Source organism: Girardinichthys multiradiatus, chromosome 20 (genome assembly GCF_021462225.1).
Source record: "Girardinichthys multiradiatus isolate DD_20200921_A chromosome 20, DD_fGirMul_XY1, whole genome shotgun sequence".
Classification (NCBI taxonomy): domain Eukaryota; kingdom Metazoa; phylum Chordata; class Actinopteri; order Cyprinodontiformes; family Goodeidae; genus Girardinichthys; species Girardinichthys multiradiatus.
The window spans coordinates 4272833-4298476 of record NC_061812.1 but is presented as its reverse complement, the minus strand read 5'-3'; the positions used below and the strand labels follow the sequence as shown (position 1 = coordinate 4298476).

The 25644-nt window shown below is 40.3% G+C and overlaps 3 protein-coding genes across 3 annotated transcripts; 1 reads left to right on the top strand and 2 right to left on the bottom strand.

Moving 5' to 3' along the window:
- Positions 1–2644: 2644 nt before the first annotated feature.
- Positions 2645–4220, bottom strand: LOC124857479 (zinc-binding protein A33-like). Its single transcript, XM_047348745.1, has one exon. The coding sequence runs from the start codon at positions 4120–4122 to the stop codon at positions 2716–2718; it is 1407 nt and encodes a 468-aa protein (XP_047204701.1). The 5' UTR covers positions 4123–4220; the 3' UTR covers positions 2645–2715.
- Positions 4221–5303: 1083 nt separating this feature from the next.
- On the bottom strand, positions 5304–15510 carry pigu (phosphatidylinositol glycan anchor biosynthesis, class U). The gene is made up of 12 exons (XM_047348879.1): positions 15339–15510; positions 14362–14426; positions 13965–14024; positions 13807–13869; positions 12790–12899; positions 12548–12648; positions 11407–11504; positions 11134–11288; positions 9173–9316; positions 8939–9063; positions 7628–7770; positions 5304–7463 (listed from the first exon to the last, which is right to left on the bottom strand). Exons 1-12 carry the CDS (start codon positions 15466–15468, stop codon positions 7350–7352), a joined length of 1308 nt encoding a protein of 435 aa, XP_047204835.1. The 5' UTR covers positions 15469–15510; the 3' UTR covers positions 5304–7349.
- Positions 15511–16284: 774 nt separating this feature from the next.
- Positions 16285–22391, top strand: psmf1 (proteasome inhibitor subunit 1). The gene is made up of 7 exons (XM_047346468.1): positions 16285–16497; positions 17105–17254; positions 18783–18865; positions 19061–19252; positions 20574–20630; positions 21808–21969; positions 22129–22391. The coding sequence occupies exons 1-7, from the start codon at positions 16369–16371 to the stop codon at positions 22178–22180; spliced, it is 825 nt and encodes a 274-aa protein (XP_047202424.1). The 5' UTR covers positions 16285–16368; the 3' UTR covers positions 22181–22391.
- Positions 22392–25644: the final 3253 nt, after the last annotated feature.

The window sequence follows — 25644 nt, the reverse complement described above, 5'->3', positions numbered from 1 at the left end:
AGCTGTTAGCAGTTGAAGCTAAAAAAGGAGGCTGATAGCTTAGCACCAGAATCAAACACACACCTTTAAAATACCGTCAATAAAAGGGTTAAAATGGATAAGCACAAACGGCGCGTTATGATCAATCTTCTGTGTTTAAAATCACCCTTTAAATAAAGTTTGTCTTAACTTTAAAAACACACAGACAAAAAACACAAACTGAACATGTGTGCTGCAGATAATCTGCTAGCACCAAGATAGCTGAGTTCAACACAAACAAAACCAAACTTCATAAAATGAAAAACGTTTAGATCATTTCAATCTAAATCACTTCTATATTATTCTGCTCTGCCCAAACCTAACCTCTTATGAACTGTGCTGAGGAAAAGCTGTCCAGGCGACAATGAAGTTTGAAGAGAGCTCTGTGCCTAAAGGGTTAGGCTAACCTCCGTAGATGTGGCTGGAAAACGGGCTTGTTCTGTCCGTTGACCAACTGTACGTTAACTGCCGTAATGCATCTACTCGTTTGTCCTCCTCTCAGGCAAGGAAAACCGCTTCACTCGGCTTGTAGAGACAGCATCTCTGCAGGGACTTCTCTGGGACACCGTTTGCTTCTGCAGGTCTCAGAGAGAAAGTCAAACCAGGCGTGTACCTTAATTCCCCTTTTTTGTGAATGAATACTGGGTACACAAACAGTTATTCACTGGTACTTAACTGGTGCATATGATCGCATGATCTTATGACACTCTTGGATCCAGTTTGCTGGGCCCCCTCTATCCTGGTCCCGCAGAGGAGCAGTGGGAAGAGGTCGGCTTGTTGGAAAGAGGGGTGCTCTTATTCAGACAGTGGCATCATGGGAAGTCTGCTGATACCCCCCTTTCCTCAGTTGCTGGAAGTCAGTTAAATGCAATTTATTTTGAAAGCTCCAGAAAAGTGTGTACGAGTTTTAATGTTGTTTCCATGGCTGTGTCCCAACAAGACAAACAATCCGAGTATATGAACATAGATGCACAGACACGTTATGTAGCTCTTTGCAGAGCATGATGAGCTCCTTGCTTGTGGTAAATGACTACGGATATCTTTTAAGATGGAGGCACTTTGAAAACTAATTGTTAGTTTTAGGGATGGACCGATATGAAAATATGGGCCGATATAAAGTATTTATTTTGTTGTTATTTCTGATATGCAATATTTACCAATATTAGATATATTTCTCTTCAACACAATGAAAAAAACGACCAGACCGCTGACATCGTTTCTCTGCTTCAGTTAAAGACCCCACAATGCTGCACTGCATCCTTGTCACTGTCACATGACCCCCTCCCCTCCAGTCACACAAATGTCAACAAGATGGAGAAAAACATCAAAGTTAATATCAGCCCAGTTTTACTTATGGGACTGATATGTTAAAGGACTAACATCAGCCAATTTATCGAGCAACCCTGGCAGTTATACCTTTCCCTTTTTGTTAAATACATATTTTTCTTTCATTCAACTTTCCATTATTATGCTTTGATACAGTATTTTGTTAACAGTCAGCTTCTTTAACAATGATCATGGTTTTTCCTCGTAATGGAGGTCTTATAGAACGTCTGCTGGACAGCTGTCATGTCAGACATTTTCCCTACCATTTCCCTACCATAACAAGCCTATGAATCTTTTTGAGATACTGAATTTTGGATTTTTATTAGCTGCAAGCCAGAATCATTAAAATGAACAGAAACACTGCATGTCCATGTATGAGTTTAACATATTGAATTGAATAATTAAACTTTTTGATGATATTGTCATTTGTCGACATGCATGTGTATCTGAACGGGCAATCAGCTCTTATGAGGGGCCAGTTTGCCCTTATTGAAGTGGTCCGATTTTCTGTTTTGAAATTGAAAGTGAACAAAATGACAGAAATACTGAGACATTTTGACATTTTATCCAAACCAAACCTGCCTACAACAATATAAAGCAGGCAGTATGATCTAATCAGCCAAGTGTTTTTCCCCTTTCAGAGTTTCAACCAACCGACTTCCCAGAACAAAACTTACCGGTTTTAGGGAGATGGCTCACCCAGGCTTTCTTCTCATGCCCTGTTGAATCATACTAATAAGTATCAGATGAAAATTCCTCAAATTCAATTTAAACTGCAGAAGTAGAACTTTATGGTATGTTTTTATAACCAACCTTCTTGATTTCTTAGTAAATATTCTATGTGTATTATTACAGACTGGTTTCATAGAGGGCTGCATGGCAGCACAGCTGGTAGGTTAATTTGTCTCTGTAAATTGCCCTGAGGAGTCTGTCCTATGTGTCTCTCTGTTGCCCGGTGATGCACTGGCGACCTGTCCAGGGTGTACCCTGCCTCTTGCCCAGTGATGGCTGGAGACAGACACCAGCGCCCTCGTGACCCTGCAAGGACAGGCGAGTATAGATGTTGGATGGATCGATAGTTTAAATGGGCACACACAGTCCAGAGAGCATCCATTTATACCCGATGTGTCCTTGCAGAGTCCTGGGGGTCTGGTGCCTATCTCCAGCCATTATGGGGCCTCCAGCGGTTATTGGGCCATCCTGGACAGGTTGTCCATCACAGCCCAAAGGACATGATAAAGGACAGTGGATCATTTAAAGGTCAGCTCAGACAGACACACTAACAACAATTAAACACATCTCACTGTTAATATGACTTTTTAATATCGTTGGTTTAATTTAAAGCATGATGAATTACAGTGTAAAACAAGACTATAAAGGCCAGAAACCTGCTGATAAAGTGACATCATCAGGTGTTACACTGACGCTGTTTGGTAATATCTTCAGAGGTAATTTACTCTTGGTACCAATGTAAGGAAACAGCTTCTCTGTGAAAGCGTGTTTGAAGGTGTAGATCAGTTTTTTAGTGTCCAGATCAAAGAATGACAGTTTCCCTTTGTCCCAGTCCAGCTGAACTCGGACTTTCTGGAGTTTTTCAACAGAGAGAACCTTATCTGGAATCGGTCTGGACGCAGCGAGGTATTTTCCACCAATGAAACTTAATTCCCAGTATCCAGTCTGTGTTTGTCCCTTCCTGTGGACAGACTCCTTCACCACCCCAACACCCCAGGATGCATCATTTCTGACCTCAACATCCCAGCTATGACATCCTGAATGAAAACCTTCAGAGCCCAGAACACAGCAGCTCTGGTCAAACCTCTCTGGAATGTCAGGAGGCTTGAATTTCTGTCCACTTGTGACGCTGGTCAGATCTTCAGACAGGATGAGTTCAGGATGAGCTGTGTTCGGATCCAGAATCACAGGAGAGAAGGAGACCATCTCCTTCATCTTCATCCATGTGTTGTAAGTCATGTTCGCAAGATGGTTGGCTTCATCTATCAGAGCTCCTGAAATCAGTTCTGGAACCTCCAGCTGGAGATGCTGCTGCACGCTTTCTGTTGCTTGCTGATGGTTCTGAAGAAACAACACATCTGCAGCTTTCGTTTCCTCCTCAGTGGCTCTAATTGTGTCTGAAAGAGCTGTTATGTCTCTGCACAGATCCACAATCTTCTCCCGGATTACTTTACTTTTCTGTTTTTCTTCACTGTTCAGAGCGGCGATCTTGGCCTTCTCTTCATCTTGTAGAAATTGATGAAGATTCTTAAACTGCTGCATGATCTTCTTCTCTGTTTCTTGGACCTGGACCTTAATGTGAACCGCTGCTTTGTCAAAGGTTTCTTTAACTTGTTTAAAAAGCAACTGTTTCTCTCTCAGTGGTTTGACAGATTGCAAGAGTTGCTCCTTGTAGTGTTGAGCTGCTTCGTTAACTGGGCTAAATCTGTGCTTTTTGTGCTCCCTGGAGTCTCGGCAGACGACACAAATGAGCTGCTGATGATCCTGGCAGAACAATTTGAGCTTCTCAGAGTGCAGAGTGCAGAGAGGCTCAGATGTTTCCTGTTTTCTTCTCAGCAAGAAGTCCTCACACAGGTTCTTCAAGGCCAGATTACTGAGGAGATGTCTGGAAAAATCTATCTTATTACAAAGCGGGCACATCTGAACTTGTTTTGTAGACCACCATTCCTGCACACAGTCTTTACAGAAGCTGTGGCTGCAGCGCAGAACAACAGGGTCGGTGTAGATGTCATTACAAATACAGCATAGGAGATTCTCTTCAGACATTTTTCTGCTGAGTAAATGCAAAAATGAGGCTGGAAGGTCAGTCTCTCCGCGTTCACAGAGTTACCTTCATGTCTGCTGAGGATCTGGAATCAGCAGCGCTCCAGCGTGGAGGGATTTCTGTAATCTGGTGATGCACAGCTGCAGTTTTCTGTCCAGGGGAGTTATTCCCATCTGTCCATTCTGTGAATCTTGAACACACTGCCTTCAAAGTGAAAGTGATTGGTGGTTAACAACAGAGGCGTGTTGTACTAATGACGCTACACGTGTGTGGAGTGAGGAAGGAATATGAAAGTTGATCTGTGAACTATTAGAACAGTTCAAAAGTCTCCATAAGATGGAGTTTCCCTGTGTGTTGTATTTAAAGATCATTGTTACAATGCAAACATCATCAGTTGAACCACTTTAACACAACTGATCCAGACCTGTATTTCCGGGATGGACCCGACCCCACAAACACACTGGAAGGTTTCACACAAAACCAATTAGTGACTTTGCCTTTGATGATAATTAACTATGAGACTTTATTATGAAAAAATGTTTTGCACACTTATTTTTCACTGTAAAATATTTTACTTTCATTCAAACCCAATTACCTAAAAGGCTTTCTGAAATTTAACCAAAACTGTAGAGTGAGTTGTTAATTCTTCTGGACCTCTGGAAAATCGATGCTCTCCGTCCAATCTGACTGAGCTTGAGCTATTTTAAAAAAAAGAATTGGCAACATTTTCAGCCTCTAGATGTGCAAAATAAGCATTCTCCTCTCTTTGGCTGTGCTGCTGCTGTAAAAATTCAGTTTAGACTCTAAAATATGTTTTCTTCTCACTTGTAAACATTAAATAACGGTTCAGTCACATAAACACATTTCCGATCCGAGTATCTAGAGGACTTCTGGAGGTAGAAACTGTTTGATTCTGAACACATTGGCCCATATTTATCTGTTCTAAGAAAATAATGTATTAATGCCTATGAATTTGATCAAGTACAAACAAAAAATTAAGTTTTTTTCCTTCAGTAGAACGTGTTTATCAAAGTGCCATAATTAAACAAATGTTCATGGTGAGCACCAGTCTCATGTGAGAACATGTAGGACTCAGATAACACACGTTCTTCTGAAATCTGCTGCTTTTCATAAGATCAACAACAACAAAGAGCATTTCCCACTAAAGGAGCTAAAAAACAAGTTAAAACCAACAGCTCAGGTTTTAATGATGCAATATGTGAAAGTTTCACTCATTCATCAAAATACCAAACTGAACTTAAATGTCAAAATAAAAGCACATACAATGTGGGAAGAAAAATAACATTTCTGTAAAGGTTTCAGTGCAGCAAAAAAATAAAATAAAATCTGATTTTTTCCTGAATAAAAACATCTGGATGACCTTCTGTCCAGACAGATTTAGATAAGAATCCTTTTTACTTTTGACTCTGAGATGAGAAAATAAAAACCAAAGGTTACAGTTTTGGTAATGAATTTTGGCATCTCCTACATATCATAAAACAGATAAAAAAATGAAGATGTTAAGAAAATCTCTCCTATAAGTTGTGAATTTCAGTAACTATGAGTCTTTTTCAGTCAGCCTTTAAACATTTAAACAATCTTGCTTAAGGAAAGGATTTACTGATAACATTAGTTTGGATTCCAGAAAAATGAGAAGTCACCTAAGACTAAAACTTGAGCTGAGAGCAAAATAATGACTGTATTACCTCAATACTTGTTCATAGTAAATATAAAAACCTTCTTACAGCTGAAATAAATGGTCAACCTGTGTTAAATGCAGCACACAATATTAGTAGTTTGAGAATTGACGATGAAGTGGAAAGTTTGTCTTCTTCTTTCTGGAGGAGAGTCAGAGGTTTCTACCAATGTTCTCATGTCTGTTTTGGATCTAAAGACTCTTGGCTTCAGTTTAATGGTGCAAAGAGGGTAAAAAAAATATGTCACCTAACAGTTAAACCCTACCCATCTATCAGTCGGTACCAAGGTACTGTCCAAACCTTCTGGCTTCCTGGTCTTCAGTCTAAGCTAAATAACCATGGTCTCGATGTAAACTTACAGATTGGTATTTTATGTTTATGCAACTCAAGAGGAAGCAATAACAGGATGTTCCTCAGAAATTCATAGTAGTACCAGTTCATGATTAGGCTCGTCATGCATGCATATAAAAGGGTTAAATGTTTAAATGCTAGGGTTGCTGATTACATGTCCATAAAGAGCTTTAAGGAAAATTTCACCCATTTATCATACATTTGTTGGGTTGGAAAACAAAATAACACAGCAGAAAAACTCCAGCTGGGTTCATAATAGCATAAATCTGACAGTATGGGTCTGATCCGACCCGTCAGTATTTAGGTTTAAACACTTAACTTGGTGTTTTTTTTTCCTGTTCTCGCTGTTCCAGCGTTTTAAAAATAGGGGCCATCAATGAGGGAACAGGTCTGACAGCAGCAGTGTTGCAGCGCCTGTGCAGACAGGAACCATGTGAACCATGCAAAACCACAGCCTTTAACTCGTGATGAGATCCAACAACGATAAGCTTGAACCTGGAGACGAGGAAGAAAAACAGCAATGAAGCTTAGAGATGCACCTATTATTCAGAGAAAGATTGAGATCGGTCACATTTTCTCTGGATCGGCAATCAGCAGGTCAAATAATGAAACACTGCGGGTATCAGTCAGGAAAGGCCTGATTGCTGCTTCTCTACTTGCAACTTTGAAGTAATTCCTATCATTTTGTTTAAAGCAAAAAACCCCAAAAAAACCCAGTTTTAACACAACTGTTATCAAGTAAACACAAGAGAAAAAATAATGGCGGCGAGCTGAATTCAGTTATTACCAATATTTTTGGACATTCACACATTTTCCTATATTTTTAATGTTTAAAGAGGAGCAAAACTTCAAAATAAAAGCCTCCCACAGAACGAGTTCCTCTGTATGAAGACTGGAGGATAAACTGCCCCAATAATCCCTCCTCAGAAATCCGTGATAGGAGGAGGAAAAGCCTGGTGAGATGGTCTGAGTTCCAGGTGACAGATGGTTCAGAGGAGTCACGTGTTCACATCCCACCACCATCAGCAACATTAAACACAGCTGCTCTAATGTTCACGTATGAGTTTGTTCCATCTGAGGAAGCAGAGCTGCCTTCTAGATCGTTCTCCTCCTCAGTTTGTTCTCAGGCTTTCAGGAGATGTTGAACAGTTCTTCCTCCGCAGAAGCTGAACCGGCGAGTTTTATTTCAGCACCAGCGTGGCCTCCGAGCCGTCCTTCTTCTTCAGATACAGCCCATTGGTGAGGTGGTGCTCCCTCCTCAGGAAGGCATAGAAGTAATCCGACACCAGCAGGATCTGACAGGAAGTTGAAATGAAAACAGAGAATTTGGTCATTTCTAACAGAAAGACTGAGAGCAGGCATGCAGAGAAGCAGGACCCACACACTGAGGTTCAACAAAACAACCATTACTTTCCTCATCTTCTCGACATGCATTTCCATCGACCCCACCCTGTCCTACCTGCGATACGTTGAAGAGCAAAGTTATGGCGTAGTAGAAGTTGGAGTTGGCGCTTCCAGCGTAGATCCAGAGGTGCCACAAAACCGGGAACAAAGCTGAACAGGCCAGCAGGACGCAGGACACCAGGAAGATGTTCCTCAAGACTGGACATGGAGAAAGACACATTTTATGAATTAACTGAACAGAAACACGAGAGATTTGACAATCAAAATTGACTAAATATAAGCTGTAAAGTGTTTGTTGGAAGACCAGAGGAACACTAAGGACTGCAAGAAGCTCCTCTCATGTTTTCAGTTAGTGTCCAGCTTTACCTTCACAAATGCTCCTTCTTCCATGTATCTACAGTTCAGGTCAGAAATGTACATGTTTTAAACTTTAATGATGCTTTTGAACAAAGGTGGGAAGATTACATAACAAACCACTTTGATAATGAAGTACTTAAATGGAGAAGTTTATAATCATTGTTCTCTAATCTCCACAGGGTCAAAAACATACAAACGCCCCACATGAAGGTGTTAACCTCTGACCCCGGTGTCTCAGCAGTTTCCAGCTCAGGACAGGTTTGAGTTTTGGTTGTTCTTCAACACTCAGGACAATGATCCTACACATCAAACACTGGATAAAGAAAGGCCAACATGAAGCTTCTGGAGCGACTCAAAATCTTTCTGGACTATTCTTGAAAGCCAGGCATGTGCCTAGAAATCCACTAGTTTAAATGAACTAGTTATTAGGTTAGTAAAGTAAGTAGAGTTTATTGAGAAAACGGTTTCCACAGACAGAAACTCCTACAATTCAGCCAAGAAGAGAAGTCAAATATTCAACCAGAATGATGCCAGAGGCTGGTTGATGGCTACAAAACATCTGCTTTCTCTATAATTCACTAAGAGACATTTATCCAAGCATTAGTGGGGGCGTAATTAGTGCTTATTATTATTATTAATTATTACTGTCTTTATGTAAACCTTTGAACCCATCTGGATTAGAGAAAACACACAAATTCATGTTCTTAAAACTCCTAAAGCTGTTTATGGAGCAATCAGTCCACCTAAATAATTAGAAATCCCAAATTCAAAAAAGAATCACGTCTGTGATGTGAACTCTGACCAAAACTGTAAATCACACGACAAAAATATCTGCTAATATTAATAAAAAGACACGTATGATCAGGCGTATGACATGGGAACCCCTACAGCCTCTGGGCTGAATAACATTAACCTAGAAGCTCCATAAGAGCCTGCTGAAACCACAGAGCTGTCAGGGTGTTTACCAAAATCAGCTGACTGAATCCTTATGTCCTTTTTAAACACTCACATCTGTGCAGGTGACTCCAGGCAGGAAGGAAGGCCAGGTAGAGGGCTGTGTCGCCCACAGTGGGATAAGACTTAAAGATGGAGATCACAGCCAACTGCATGAAGATCAGGAACACTGGATGATCCCTGCAGCACACACACACACACACGCACACACACACAAACACACACAGGGTTAGGATAGAGGATACAAAGAAGACTAAACGGATCACAGGGAAAGAGAGGAAGGACTTACTTGAGTTTAATGCACAGAGGGATGGTGTAGAAGAAGACGTTGATCTGGAAGACACAGAGGAAGAAGAGGCGGAAATGCTCAAACATCTCAGCGAAGAAGTACCAGAAGAGGCCGATGTTTGGGGTCAGGTCGGGAACTGAAAGACTGAAAGGTGAGAAAAAAACAAAACACAGAAACATTAAGCCGAGCAGAGTTGGAGAGCTGCGTGGAAACAGCCTATAGCGCTCTCTGGTGGAGACACTGCACAATAAACAGCATTTCCTCATTACATCTAGACCAGACAACCAGGATGATCACGGCTCTGAAGACCTTTTTACCCACACACTCTTAGGGCCGTAAATCCAGCCAGCAGAGGGCGCACCACTGGACACCGGAAGCAGTAGTCAATAAGGTCCTACCTCATTCATTTTCCTACTGTCCAAAAATCTCAGCAAACCAAAGTGTGTCACACAAATCAGAACTGTACTGCCAACGTTTTAAAAAAAAAAAACACCTCTAGGCAAGATCTTAAAAGGATCCAATTACAGAAACCCTATTCTTTAAATAATAAATACAACCTAAAACTAAACGTTATTACTTGCAGCAACATGAACCAATGAGAGACCTGGCTTTTTTCCACACTTCCCTCTCTGACCCAGACTTGTGCAGAAGCCTTCATAATGACATTAGACTAAGCTGGTTAAAATAGGATCAACTGGAAGGTTTATGACCCTGAAAACTGATTTTATAGGGATTTCTGACCAGTCTTGTTTTTATTAGGTCAGACACTAATGTTGGAAAAGAAAGCCTGCATCACCTCAGAGACCTCTAGAGTCCAGTCAGCGAGCTTTACACCCGTCTCCAACACTTCCAAGGAACCCCAGTCTACAAAGCTCTCTATGCACTGTTCCAAAGTCCACATGATGTTTGGACCTCCTGTGTCTATAGAAGTGATCAGAGCAGCGGGATACAGTGAATTGGAGAGGTGACAAAATAGTTTTGGCATTGTTTAATATGACGTGGTAAAAGCTTTCTAAGTTCTCCTCTGGTGGGTTGATCAGGACCTGTTAACCGTATAGGAGCTGACCTCTGGGACTGAGGGTCAGAGAGTAAATGACAGACGGGAAAGAGACACAAACACCATCAAAATGTTCTGCTTCAGCCAAACTCCTATGGGGCAGATCAATCTGTAGATTCAGTTGAGATGCTCCGTTTGCCTGTTTCAGATTGGTTCCGAAATCCAAATGAGGAACCCAGCAAGACATTCAGAGGCCCGGTTCCAGGAGAAAAACTGCCAGTTTGAGAGTAACCTTCCCAGCTGTGATAGTCCCCGTCAGCAGCCTCCGAGGGGTGTGGGAACCGCACCTGCTGAGGTTCAAACCCGGTTCCCAGAGAAAGGTGACACCACAGTCTGATTTCGGAGCAAATAAAGCAACCCTCTTATCACTTTACTGTGTTGGATCACAGGCTGCCAAAATAATGTACCAAACGTGGATACTTGAAGTCCATGCCTCCTTTTTCCTCCTCTAAATGGTTTTCTCAGATCTTAGGTATTTAGAACTCCAAATTATGCTAAATAATCACTGCAATACATCCCTGTGGTCACTAGCTGGCTAATTAGCAAATAGTTCGAACATTTTTTAAATGTCCAATTAAAGTCTCAATACTGTGATGCTCAAAATAAATATATTTGTATGAAATTGAAGTTTCATTTATTCCTCTTTAAAGTATCCATTCAGATATTTTACCGATTAAATCGTTTTTTCATGGCCTAATGGCTTCTATATACTGTATACGGGGCAGCTGTTTTACCACTATGTCCGCCCCTCTCACCATATAGAGTTTAGGAGAGAGATGATAAATTACATTTCATAATGTAACAAAGTAGCCTTGTTTAAAAAGCAACGGTCTGCAAATTATTTATAGAAGGAAAACAGGATAAATATGCTTTAATGTTTCAGGTTGTCTGTTATCCGACTCACATGAAGCCGTAGACGGAGGGCAGGTAGTCCCACGATCCGAGCAGGAAGAAGGAGAGACAGACAATGACAAACAAACTGCCGAGGTACATGAAGAGGTACTGCGCCACAAACCACCAGAAGCTGGCCCGCCGGAAGTTCACCGGGATGTACTGATGCTGAGGGAGAACAAAAGCAAACATTTCTTCCAGTGAGGGAGGATGGTGTTTAAATGGGAAGAATGGTGAAAAGAATCAACACTGACCCATTACAGGTATGAGCTTACAGACAGCGTACCTGCATCAAATACAGCATGGCTGGAACACACAACGTGAGAGGGTAGATGGACTGATAGGTGGCCAAGCACAGAAAGATGGCGCTCAGGAGCACGTTTCCTGAAGCACAGAAATAAATTCAATAAAATCAAAACTATCAGAACAAACAGTTTAAATACAAATGAACTCTATGAGGCTCGTTCTTGCATGAAGTGAAAGTTAGATTTAAATGTTTCTGTATACATCAATAAATAAACACAACTGTTATGTCACAGTATTTGCTGCAGAACAGCTAAATGAGGTCATGGACTTCTGGCTGATCAATTTTTTATTTCTCGCTGCGATTTTGTAGTCCAAGCTCAAGAATGACCAAGCTGAAAATGAATAGGTCTAAATCTTTGATTGTTGGGTGTATTAACCACACAATTCATTACACCGTCCCCCAGCATCAGAACCTCTTCAAAGTGCCTGGTTACATTTTATTTTTCATGGAAATATTCCCACATCAGTGGGGAAATTTCTCCATTTCAAGCACGAGTTCTTCATCAACCTCCGCCAGTATGAAGGATTTACTGAAAGACTTCATCTGATTAAGGGATCAGTTCCTTCTGTCTATGGAAACGACAGAAAGCGGTAAGCTGCAAATAAAGCTAAAATGACAACAAACTTTATTTTAGACATGAGTTTATTGTGTTGATGTGACGTTCTGGTCATTGCTCTGATAACAGCAGCATCGTTCCTTCTGCTGATGTTAGTGCTGTTTGCTGCTTTAGCTCCTGCAGGACAGAACTATACTGCTTGATTTAATATTATTATTACATAAACAGTTTTCATTGTTTTTTTCTTGTTTCTGCAGCGCTAAATAATTGTTATCAAACTACAAAAATGTCTGATCGAGATAAACTGCAGCGCTCTTTGACCTGGAGGAGGGCGCGGTGTGATGGACCTCAGTAGCATTTAAAGAGACGGCACCAAAACGAGCTGCTTTCAGATGCTCCTCAGAGCAGGTAAAAGAGGAGCCTGAGGAGCTACAAGAACAAGGAGTTCAGACCAAAGCGTTGAGGTTCTACTTTATATAGACCACAACTGACTGATTTAAGGTTGAAAAGAAAGGATTTAAAAGCATCCTATGTCCCCTTTTAAAACACTGAGCTGCTGTCAACCTTTTATTGTTGTGAGGACAAAGAGGGCGATAATGGCGTTGTTCAGGCCGCAGGTTGACTTGGCAACGCAGGACAAGATGGTGAACGGGTTCAACAGGTAACTGTGAGAGAAGACAGAAAAAGAATAACTAAAACCACAACTGTGAGCATAAATTATTCCTCAGTACAGACCTGGTCACTACATCCTTGTCTATATTCTCTGAACAGTTAGAGCGCCCTCTAAAGGAGCTGGAGGAACTTACAACATGGCTACTTTCAGAGGGATGTAGTACATTTCTTTGGGGCTTCTGATTAGCTCCCGACAGTCTGCTGGGTAGCGGTCCGCCTCCAGGGAAAACTTCTGTTTTCTGAACTAAAAGATGAACAAACAACAGCAGAAAGTACATGTTTAATTATTCAATTATATATACTGGATTGTGCAAAAGTTTTAAACTGAGATTTTTTTATACTTCTCTTCCAAACAGTTAGACTTTCTCATAATCTGTTAAAGTAGCCTAGATCACCCTGTTCTCAGGTCTTCTGCAGCCTCTAGCAGGTTTTATTCCAGGACTGTCCTGGATTTAGCTACCTCCATCTTCCCATCAAGCTTCCCTGGTCCTGCTGAAGAAAAGTATCCCAACAGCATGATGCTGCCACCACCATGTGACACCCTGGGTACCAGTGTGATCCAGGTGACAAGTGTTAATTTACTGCAACACTGTTGACAAGAGCACTTCCTCCCACATGTTTTCTGTTTCCACTACATCACTAACAGCTTCTCTGATTAATGCTCTCCTTGCCCAGCCTGTCGGTTTAGGTGGACGTCCAAGTCTTGGTAGGTCTGCTGTTGGTCCATCTGCTCTCCATGTTCAGATGATGGATTAAACAGAGCCCTGAAAGATGTCCAAAGCTTGGAATATTGTTGTAGAACCTAACCCTGCTTTAAGGTTCTCCAAAATGTTCTCCCTGACCCGTCTGCTGTGGTCCTTGGTCTTCATGATGCCGTTTAACGTCACATTGGAGATTTGTAAAAATGTTCAAAACCACGTATCATTTTCCTTCCTCTCAACAACTGTGCACCACTTTGTGTTGGTTTATCATATAAAATCTCAATAAATAGCATGTATATTTGTAATGTGAAAAAAATAAGTAAAAGGCAAAAGGGCACACATACTTCTGTAATGCACAAACAGCTTGTAAACCTACCAAACAAACCAGTTTTCAGTTGACACACAAACAAGCTAATAAAGAAACTCTTTAAAGGTTTAACATTTTCTCACCACTTGCTTGTTATAGTCCTTCACTGTCATGTAAAGAGCCACTGCTGTGATCACGTCTGCCAGCTAACAAGAAACAGACAGAAGAGTTCATTGAGGCCGATAATGAAAGGACTAAAAGAACAGATTTGTTACACCGTACAGTAGTTTCGCTCTCTTACCATAAACGTGATTTCTGCATAATCCACCAAAAAGTGAGAGATGTAAATGATGAGAGGAGTCTGGAGGAAAAAAGAAAAAGGAAGTGCATTAAGATAGATAATTACATTTATCTTAATGTTGGGCATTTTCCTGTCAGGCTTCTGGTGGAATAAATGTTTAAAGAACCGTCTGATGAACTTAACTTGATCCTCTTCTGAACTCAGCCTCAGTTAAAATATAAAACTGCTCAGTACTCAAGCTCCTTCAGTCTGAATAGTGCGGAAGAAGTAGTCATCTTCATATCCAATTTGTACTATTATTTTAAAAAGTTTTAAACCAACATGTGCAACCACTGCCAGATATGCAAAAAATGATTTCCACCGGAATCGTAAAATAAACTGTGAATTGATGTCTTACCTCATGGAAAACATCTCCAGAATATGGTGAAACTCCCAGGTCAAGCAGGGCTAAACCTTCAATAACTGACAAAAGAAAATAACAAAGGTGTCATAATTTGTCCTAATTTTTAACACTCGAATCATTCACCAACTGTGACATAATATTAAAATCTGTTTAGGCCTGGAGCTGCACACAGTGAAGCTAGTTTAAAGACTAACACTCGGGGATGGGCTGCTTTCAGATATGAAATTAAATACTTTTACTTTTTTTATGTAAATTTGTATTATTTTATTCAAAGTGATTGATAACCTCGCAGCAGCACATGTATTCTCCCAAACTATGAACACTTTTTTATCACTAAATAAATGGAAAGAAAATAGCATACAAAAAAATGATGAAATGTTTTCAAATTTTTATCCTGTTTTAGGTATATTTAGAATCTGACAAATAGGAGAATAATAAAGAAATCTACGCTTGAATTACACACGCAGCGTGTGTATAAATTTCAGACAAAAGAATCCAGTTTTGCATCACAGATACAGCTCTATTTTCAGTTACTTTTAATCTTAAAAAACTATGATTTGGTCTTATTAACAATGTCTTAATATTGGATGCAGAAATCTCCATAAACACATTTAAAGTTTGCATGGATCTGTTGAACCTGATCAGTTCATCTACATGTGGACATCATCTCAGCTGGTTGTTGCATCCCTGACCCACAGAAGCTCAACGACGGATATTTGTTAAACGATAAAAAAAAAAAAACGCATTAAAAATCATTTAATTCTGTAAAACACTTAATTAAATTCCTGCTTATAGATCCCTCCGTATTAAAACCAGATTGATTTAACTATAAATCCTTTGTCTGCATGTTTTAGCAGATGAACCGGTTTGACTTCAGCCAGTTGTCATCGAAGCGCTGACGGAACAGGGAGGAACTGCAGGTTCTTTAGCGTCAAAAAGGGGCCCCAGAGCGCCGCTCCAGCCCAGCTAACCTCTCTTCCAGGCGGTGATCGGAGACACCACCTCCACCCTCTCCGCGATCCGCTCCGCTAGACTGGATCTGTTAAGAGCCGCACGGATTGTGACGGCTACAATCAAAAGTAGAGTCAAGGGAGCCGCCATCTTGACAAGGAAGCGCTCCCACCCGACCTGCGAGAAGGATGATGGGAAATGAAGTCTTATGTAGGAATGATCGTTCTTTATATATTTAAAAAGAGCAATAAGACTCAGGAATCACAATCAGCTTTCCTGTCACTTTGTACAACAATGAATTTGACTCCGGTACACTTTGCTCTCAATAATAAAGAAAACAGAAGCACAAATTAAACATACAAATCTGTCCTTCGAAATATAATTACCTCTACCTAAAGTAGTATAGTTAAAGTAATATTTTATTTTTGTATATATATATATATATATATAAATAAAACCGGAACAATCATTCTTGCAGCCGTTCTCCATAAATGTGGTGCATCAAAACAAAACCAACAACTCTGTAAAGTTCGACAAAATAAAGCAACATTCCCGACATTTATTTCTGAAGAAAATAAAAGTAACTCGGGTTAGAAACGTTCTTCAACGTTTATCAATTGTTTGGTTAAAATTAGTAACTCTCTCTAAGATGGCATGTCTTTTGATTTATGCCATCTTGATGAATTTTGATTTATTTAGTTTAATTTCTTATGTAAAAACAAAAAATAAACTCTGTGTCACAACAGACCTACGCAACCTATTATTACAATGAATCTCTGTTTGAATAATTCCTCTATCAAATGCAATTTATTAACCTTATTAAGACCAGTAATTTTACAAAAGAATTTAAACGTAAAATCAGTTAAATGTTTGCTTGATGTTTTGATTTTATTTTTTTTTTAAATGACGTTCCATTTGACGATATTTTAGGTGCTTTTATTTTGAATTTCCCTAACAGGAAGTAGCTGTGGTTGCTATGAGACATAAGTGAAGAGTTTCGCTTTCTTTTCCCCGGTGTTGATGCTGAGCTGATCTGCAGATTGAAGGAAAATGGCCGGTTTAGAGGTGCTGTACACCTGTGTCGCAGATCAAATCTGCTGTCCGCAGGACGCTGTTGTGTGCTTCGTTCACTGGGAAATGATAAAGAATGGATACAGGTGCATCGGGTCTGGAGACGAGGTGAGGGCAAAGGTTGCGGTTCCTGAAGAGACGCACATATGAATTCAATTAGACTAACTGTTAACTGACGGAGGTTCAACTAACGCCGACCTCTTCTGTCAATTTCTGGACTGTTGAAGTGAAGTTGAAAATTAGCAAGGGTCTCCAACTTGATGAACATAAATGAATTTTAGTGAAACAGATTTGCCGAATTAATTAATGAAAGGTTGGAAATCAGTAGAAAAACTCCCTGTTATCAGTGATTTAAGATAAAAGTGACTTGTGACATTCAGAGAAAAAGAAACAGTCTGTTATTCAAATGTAGTTCTGTAAAAGCTTAGCTAGGCTACCCGGTTTCTTCTGTTCAGATTAGCTTTAGCTACACTAATACGCGTTATTTCCCCTGGAAGATGTTCATATTATCAGATAGAGAAATCTGCCAGGCGTCTTTTAGCTCCCTCTGTTTTATTCGACTCGTATTACAGCTGGAGGCAAAAGAGAAACTTGTGAAAAAAATGTCAAGTCATGTTTCGGAGGATGAACCAACTGAGAGGGTCCAGAAATATTTACGACAGATTGTCTCATTTTTCTGCTTCTGGCTCTTTTTCTCCTGTCTTTGAACCTTCAGCCTCGCAGCAGCGATCAGAAGTCCGAGCTGCTTCCTGCTGACTGGAGCAACAACAAGGAGCTGTACAGTCTCCGCTATAAAGACGACTCAGACACGCAGGTGGTACTGAAGGCCATCACTGTGGACTCCACGCTGATCTTCAACCTGATGGTAACTCTGCACATTTTCCAGCTGCAAACAGATTCAATTAAATCAATTGATGCTGTTGGGTTGAATGATCTCAGCAGGAAGAAGCTAAAGCACATAAATATATTCTTTGCAGATCTAGTTAAAGCCAGATATGTTCAAAAAGACACATACTGGGTTTTTTTTCTTTACTGTTAAACTAAAACAGGTTAAACTTGACCAGTTTAGTTAAAATACAAGTAGCAAATTATTGATATTTGATAAATATCAAAATAAGGAGAGAGAGAGAGCTTAATTTAGATTTATGTATTTACTTTCGTCTGAGTAGGACGTTCACACATATTACATTAGGATTTGACAGCACTGCCTTTAAACCCTGACTTCAGTCAAATATTTGGGGAATCCATCTGCAGACTTCCAGTTTCTTGACAGAACTGGTGTAACTTGGTTGCATACAGCTTTTCAGTTATGTTTAATGGGATTGAGATGGAGGTTTTGTGATGACCCCTCATGACTTTTGTCCTAAATTTGGAGCTGTGCTCCGCTTGATGATCCATTTAGAAGACCTACTTAAGATCAAGCTTCTTGTCTTCAGACGCTGCTTCAACATGATTATTAGTTTATTTATTTACCAGGACAGGTCATATCTGCAACCTGTAACGTCAAAGGCTAGTTTTCATCTGTGGTCCCGTTGGCCAGTTATTCAGCGGCCGCCTAGAAGAAGCTTAACAGATTATAAACAATACATTTAAACAACAATAAAAACAACATATTGAGGCTGTGTTTGTCAATTCATGTGTAGGAGCAGCAGCAACAAGAAAGCAACATAATACAGACATTTATCATAAAAGCAGCAGTTATTTTGTAAACACAAGAAGCAGTAACAAAGGGTTTAGTAATAGCAGCAGTATAACAGTCATGCATTAGTAAGACGAGTTAAAGATAGATGCTGAATAAAAAAACACACATTGTTACTCACCGAATTATAAAACATGCAATAATTACAGAAAGAATCAGACATTCATAACTGAAACACAAGATGGCAGCAGCAGGAGTTCAGAGTTCACAGGCTATTCCTCAGGTAGAGGAGTACCTTGTACCCCTGATCAGGGACTCACCTGAACTAATGAGGACGCTGTTCTGTGTGGTAATGGTGAAGCAAGAGCAGAGCTAAAAAGCCAAGCTCTCGAATTTCTGGTGATGAGATCTGAACCATGACTGAAAGCAGGAGATCTAGGATATAAGAGGTTGGACTGAGCTTTCACAGATGGGTGGCTGGACTTAGTTTGGGGATGAGGTGAGGAGCTTTGTAATCCGGGGCAGATCCAGAACTCGCTGAAGGGATAATAAATCCCTTCTGGTTTAGGGATGTGTTCCCTAGAAGGAGCTGGACGCAGGGGAGAAGAACATCTGGGTTCCCTTCCTGGACCTGTATTCCTGCCACCTGGTGTCATACAGGCAGGAGAGACTGGCTGGATGTGTTCCCGTGTTTCTGTTTGGATTTGACTAAACTTATTTTTAAAATATGCTTTTATTTTGCTTGTATTTGCAGAACTCCAGCACAAAGCAGGTTTTAGACTTGATGGTGAACGTCAGCGATCATGTGAACGTGGATCAGCTGCATACATTCAGCAGGTTGGTTTTTGATCATTTTTGTTCAGAAAGAACAAAATCGGCTGCATAATTAGTGCTGCTGACACGATCTGCAGCAGTGCGATCTTTAGTTTGAAGTATTTCTACCACATTTCGATGCAAACACAAAAATAGAACCTTCTTTCAATTAAAAACGTCTGCAACTTGATAGATAACCAAAGCCTCTCTTTGTTGAAGCGTGTACAAAGACGCAGACAGTTTGTCACAAAAGGTGACGACTCAGCTGCTCCCCTCCAAAGAGAAACACCCTGAAAAAGCAGAGAAGAGCAGAAGAGAGGAAGATGAGGAGTTACATAGAAGAAGAGGAGAAGACAGCGACCCTCTCCGAATGCCCAGCAGACACCCTCGGCAGGGAGTTCAGCCTCACTGGTCAGTAACTAAAGGAAACCGTGACACTTTCTCGCTCTAATAAACAATATTCTAATAATATTATTAATGTCATCAATAACAAGTAACGTGTCGTTATTTATTACATATAAAAAATATATAACAACCCAAATAATTTTCTATGCATCTTGTCACCTTATTTGTTACGGTTCTGATCCCGTTTGGGCCAGTTGACTCTTACAGAATGTGAGAGATTATGACTCCTGATTAAACCATAATAACTATAAATGACCTCCTGCTAGGAGACAAAATATATTGAAGCAATAAGTCAGCATCTCCTTATTAAATGACTTTCAACTGTCGGTCGCCAAGGTAGGTAGAAAACAACCGCGTGACCAGTTTGAAATGTGCAGCCCCAGGCGGCACCGTTTGGTCCCTGGAAAGGTCAGCTGTGGCCCATAAAGCAAAGGAGGTCCCTCATCAAAATCAAGGTGACTGAACCACTAACTTGGAACATCCTTCCTCCCACAGTCCAGAAACATAAACTGGTAATCAGTCTCTGTTAACTGCCTTTAGGTGTGTGTGTGTGTGCCTGGTTGTTTGTCCTGTATGGAAGTCAGTTTGTGCTTTGTTGCATATTTGAGATGACTGCAGGACAGGAGCAGCAGAAATGTATTTTTAAGAGATGAACCAGTGCCTGGAGGAGACAGTGACCTGTCTGTAGGGTGGAGGACAGATGTCTTCACTCCCTCTTCCTCCCTCTCATCCTCTGTCCTCTTAACCGTGACCCGATCAGATGAGATGCGAGATGTCAGCACTTTATCGACCACACGCTGTCTCCCCCATACCCCCCAAGGGACGGAGAGAGTGAGAGGGCGACGAGGACGGGAACAGAGACAGATGGAGGGAAAGTCAATCAGTGAAGAGAGGGACGAACAGCAAGATAACAGAAGCACACGGCAGAGAGAATTTAAGACGGACAATCAGCTGACTTGGCAGCAGCTGTAAACAGAAACGTAGCAATGCGACGTGAAAGGCAGAGAAGAAGAGCTGGGAGATCTCGGTTAGGAATATTTTCTCATCGTTTTCCATCCTGGACTACCACTGTCTCTGTGGTGGTGTTTGTTATAAAAGGTTTCAGAACCGCTGTTCCAATCAGTCCAAAACAGATTCAGACACGGTGCTGCTAACTTTATGGCCTCCTTTAGAAAACAGAATTTAATTCATCTTTGCTATAGCATGAAAATGTAACAGATCGCTTCCTGTTACATTTAAAGTGAGCATGAAGTCCTATTAGGTCCGTTTTTATTGTATGATTTTGTTTCATTGGCAAGAAAAAAAAGTGTTTGTTGATTTATTTTAGGCCCGACCCATTTGTTCCTCCGTTCGCAGCTGGAGGAGCAGATCTGGATCCGTTCGGGTGAGTTCTACCCTCCTGTTTTCAGCACAGTGTGTAGTTCTGTCCCAATCTGGGATGAACTGTCAGCCTTCCAGTGGATTATTAGTTGTTGCTGACGTTTGATTTTTGAGCTAAATGTGGAGCGTTTGTCTCTAGAATGAGAACCGGAGCAGGAAAAATGCTTAGTTTAGACGTCTTTAGCTTTCAGTTTTACAAAGAAAATGAATCTGCACAAAGATTAATATTTCTACTATCTAGTATATCTGGAACATTCAGCTTCCAGTTTAACTGTTCTCATTTTGAAGCCTTTAATAAGTTTCTCCAGCATTTAGTTTGCACTGGGGGACACAGTGTTGGTTGTAAAAACCCGCCGGCAGCGAGACGCTTCCAGCTCAGAGGTTTGATCTGAAATCTACCCTGAGAGAAACGGTTATTGGTTTTGGAGAAACCTGCCCGGTGTTAATGTGTGCTGTCTGTTTCCTTTAGACTTCTCGCTTCTGTTTTTATACTTTTAATAAAGTTTCTGTCATTTCTCGGTGTAGAGCTCAGGTTATAATATACCGAATCACATTATGAACTCTTGCTGATATTATGGAGCTGCAGATGATCTGGGATCATTGAAAAGATTCTTTTAGTCTATCTGTGAACATTATGTGGTTTTGAACACATTTTCAACCTAATTGATGGTCTTGAATGATAATAATAAAAACTCTACAGACAGAAATGTAAAATCTGGGATGATCATATGTAAAATATTTCAAAGCAGGAATTTTCAGATTGGACTGAGGTGCTTTTATCTTAGTTCTGGTCCAGCAAGTCGGTTTGGATCAGGGTGTTTGATTAAAAGATGCTTTTACAAACATTTAGCCTTTTCATAGGAAAATCATTGAAAATACTCATCAATAGACTGATGGTTTTCAGATGTTTTATGGATTTGGTTCTTTTTCTGTGTATTTTTATGGAAAACCTTTTGTAATTAAATAACATGTTTTATGAGCCCCTCTGCTGCTTTAAATCAGATTAAATCCTCCAGACCTGAACTCCCAGTTGGTTGATTTTTTAGATTTTTCGTCTCTCACTCTGTTTATTTTTTCAGTGGATTAAAATGAATAAAATAACAAGGAAGTTTAAGAAGTCATTTAGTGTTTCATAATTTCTCTCCCTCCGACCCGTGAACCTCTCTTCCTTTTCCCCTCAGATCTCGCGGTGGTGGTGGGATGATAGTCGACCCATTACGGTCAGGGTATCCTCGCTCCGGCTTTGACCCGTCTGGTGGTGTACCAGACATCCTGCCTCCTGGAGCTGTTCCCCCAGGAGCTCGCTTCGACCCGTTTGGACCCATTGGACGTCACAGACCGGGGTGAGACACACGTGTCTGTCCCATTTCTAACAATTACAGCACCAACTTCGGGTCATAATAATCTCATCGATATGAGTGAACATAAGAAATGGGTTTAGCTCTGGACAGAATTTTATGGTAGAATCAAGTCATGACATTTCTGTGTTCCTGTCATTTCAGGCCCGATCCAGACCACATGCCCCCACCGGGCTACGATGACATGTTCATGTAACACTCAGTGGTGCTTCCTGCTTTTTTCTATTCCTGGTTGGACTCGGGTCAGAACAGATCCAGTGCAGAATTGCCAACGACCCTCTGAGGAGGAGGAGGAGGGCTTTTCTTTTCAAATGAAAATTAATTATTCAGGGTTAAGAAGTGGTTCTGGTGTCAGACTTTCAAAGAAAAGAAATCTTTATTGGAGTCCAATAAAAAACAAACTGAGACCGAGCCGTCTTCTCATTTTACTCTCAGATTTAGTTTTCTGTAAATCTGTGACGTTCCTCTGATTGAAACGCTCACATTGAATTATAAAGTTGGAGGGAAAACATGCCTTCTTTTCAGGTTTAGATTATCCTTTCGTTTTCTTTCATGCTAGAGAAATGTTCGGGAATAATTTTGTTTCGTATATTTAGATTTGCAGCTCGTTTGTTGTTGATTGAACAACATGGCTGATTAATCATCTCCTGCCACAACATTCTAATAAAAAACGCAAAACTTTGCCTTCTGTTGCCACTTTTCTAGTATTTTTGTGGAAATACACAGAAGCGGTACAGACGGCAGCTAACACATTTCTTTACCCATTTTTCTGTGGACAAAAATGGCATTTAAAAATATTTGATCTTGAGGCCTATTTCCCTTTCTGTAGCTCGTTACTTCCTGCTCTACGAGGTGAAAAGCAGACATCTGTGTTTCTCCCTCCCTGTCCTGAATCTCCCAGCATGCTGCAGATCGCTGACGGGTCACAGCAGTTCGCCTTCCAGGAGCTCGTTAAAGGAAAAACAGAATGACGTCCTGTCTGAGCAACAAATGGTCTGAAAACGTGAAGTTTTAACAAGACTGAGGTCTAAAGCACAACGTTTTAATCAGCTCCTGGAGGCCACCGGCACGCGGTGCTTCGATCAGAACGGTGATGTTATTTTTGGGGGACTTAAAGGTTTTGATGGTTGGGCTTCTGGACCTGAAAACAGTTTTTTTTTTTTCTTCTGAAACATGGTTGCTGCATTGCTTGTGTTTAAACAGAAAGGCATAAAAATGTGGACTCAAATTTGACGTTTATTAGCTGGAAAATCTAGAAAATGATTTAGCTTTTAAGAAAAAAGCTCATTTACTGAGAAGAGAAAATCAGTTGGGAGCATTTAAAAACTTTTATAATCACCTAATTACATCAGTTAAAGAAAGTCTTTTAAGGATACAAAACAACACTTACAGCACCCTGCTCACATGGTGGCGCTGCAGGTAACATGTTTTACAATAATTCAATCTTTTATTGCTTCAGCATGATCTGACAATTACAAAAGTTGCAACATTTAAACTGAGGACATTTTATTCAACGGAGAAACAATTTGACAATTAACCAGGTTCCCCAGGCGATAGGAAGAGAAACAAGACCACACCTACATAGATCCTCCACCATACTTAACAGTGAGCAGATGAGATGCTTTTCCACATATTCATCCTTTGTTTCCCACCAGACAAATCTGTTTTTTGGAGAAAGGTGCAGTTTGAGTCTAATCTGACAAAAGCGCCGTTTATGTTTGTGATGGTAGGACAGAAAAGATTTCTCCCGGTCTCCCAGACAACAAGTATGTATACCAATATGATGGTTATGGAGACTTTTTAATCCCAGGATGCCACTCTAAGCTAACTGAGCCTAATAGAAAGTAGCCTTTGTGTAGCACCATAATCATTCCCCAAGAAACAGGACGTCATGGATTGTAACAGAAAAGTTCCTGAATTCTCTGATCTACTTAAAAATGAAGTAGAAGGTAAGAAAATGCTGCTTCATTTAATTTAAAGGAAACGTTCACGGTGTCAGTAATTGTACCACTCGCAATTTTATTAAAATGTAATTTCTTAACATGGTGTCAGGGACCAAGCCGGTTGGGCATGAGGACACAGTAGTAACGTCCCAGAAAAGTGGGTTTTATTTCCCCAAAGTAACAAAACTCAAACAATTAATACAGGGCCCTTAAAAGAGGTCAAATAAAGAAACTAAACTCAAGTTATAACATAATACAACCTCAAACAAAATGAACTGACCTGACACACATGAATAAAAGGGGCTTAAATACTGGCTGAGGAAGAATAAGTGGGTCCATGGTCCTCCCCATGGTGGAGTTCTGCATGGTGCCACCCAGTCAACACTTCCTGCATCAGTGTGATGTATACATGAAACAAAGAAACTCAAAGTGAAAAGGTGTTGGTGCGCAGGGTTACCGACTGTGTGGCCGTCACACATGGGATACGCTAAGAAATATAATCACATTTTATATTTTCAATAGTTTTAGTAATAAATCTGTACAAAAGTAATTTCTAATACAAGTAACTTAGAAATCTCCTGGACCTAAACAGAGACATTATTTATTATACAATTTAATATTTTACGTTGATCAGAATTTGTACATACTAATCCATGTCTTTCTGTTTCCCCGGGGGATAAATATGGCATTGTGTCTGAGTGTGCTACACCTCAACAGGTGAGTGGAACCTGTGTTAATCAGCAGCAATGAACTCAAACAAAAGAAATGGAACACCATTCACCTGGCAGAGTTGCAATTAAACTGCAGACAGCAAAAGCAGCTGCAAAAGGAGCGCTTCAGAAGCAAAGTAACCAAACTCATGGGAAAAGAAAAAAGGCTACCAGTAAACTCATCTTTATGGAACTTTGTTGAAGATTTAATCTGGTTTGTTTATATTTAGAAAATATTTGTTGAAGAATTTGTTTGTTTATGACATTTGTAGATGAAATTAGTAAAAATAAAGCTACTTTTTTACTTTAGTAGAATATATGGATAAAATCTAAAGCATAAGAGTCTGACTTAAGTTAAAGAAATGCAAAAGAAACTGTAAAGGTTCTAAATTATGTATGTTTTTTATTCCTTGTTTTATAGGTTTTTCACCTTTCCTCTAATTCACAACCTTCCTGAATATTGTTTGAAATAAACCAAAAAATAAGTGAAATCCTAAGTTTGTGAAGCTCTTCCTTTTAGTGTGGGAAGCCATGATGTTTTAACGCAAACTGATAGTCTGACATTCTGTTTTTTCTGAATTTTCTGGTAGAGAGCAGGCTTCATTGTTGCATCGGTTGCAGGAAGTCATTCAGGTACCAATGCAGAAGAGCCGGCCCAGACCATCACACCACCACCACCATGTGTGATGTACTTTATTTTAAAGGCTAAGTTGGTTTTACACCAGATGTAACAGGCTGCTAAAGACTTCCACTCATCAGTCCACAGATTATTCCCTGGGGTCTTGGAGATCATCACAATGTTTTTTGGTAAGTGCGAGATGGGCCTTTGTGTTCTTTTGGGTTAGCAGTGGTTCTGGCAGTGGAGCTCTCTCATAGGCCATTTTTGCCCAGTCTCTTTCTTATTGAATCGTGAACTCTAACCTTAATTGAGGCAGTGAGGCTTGGAGAGCTTCAGATGCTGTTCTGCGTTCTTTTGTGACCCTTCAGGATGAGCCGTTGATGTGTTC

Coding starts and splice junctions, on each gene's coding strand:
- pigu (XM_047348879.1), bottom strand. CDS start 15,468: ATGGCGGCTCCCTTGACTCTACTTTTGATTGTAGCCGTCACAATCCGT. Junction 9,064..9,172: donor CCTCTGTGCATTAAACTCAA/GTAAGTCCTTCC, acceptor TGTGTGCTGCAG/GGATCATCCAGTGTTCCTGA. Junction 7,464..7,627: donor TGCTCTTCAACGTATCGCAG/GTAGGACAGGGT, acceptor ACTTCCTGTCAG/ATCCTGCTGGTGTCGGATTA.
- psmf1 (XM_047346468.1), top strand. CDS start 16,369: ATGGCCGGTTTAGAGGTGCTGTACACCTGTGTCGCAGATCAAATCTGC. Junction 19,253..20,573: donor CAGGGAGTTCAGCCTCACTG/GTCAGTAACTAA, acceptor GATTTATTTTAG/GCCCGACCCATTTGTTCCTC. Junction 21,970..22,128: donor ATTGGACGTCACAGACCGGG/GTGAGACACACG, acceptor CTGTCATTTCAG/GCCCGATCCAGACCACATGC.
- LOC124857479 (XM_047348745.1), bottom strand. CDS start 4,122: ATGTCTGAAGAGAATCTCCTATGCTGTATTTGTAATGACATCTACACC.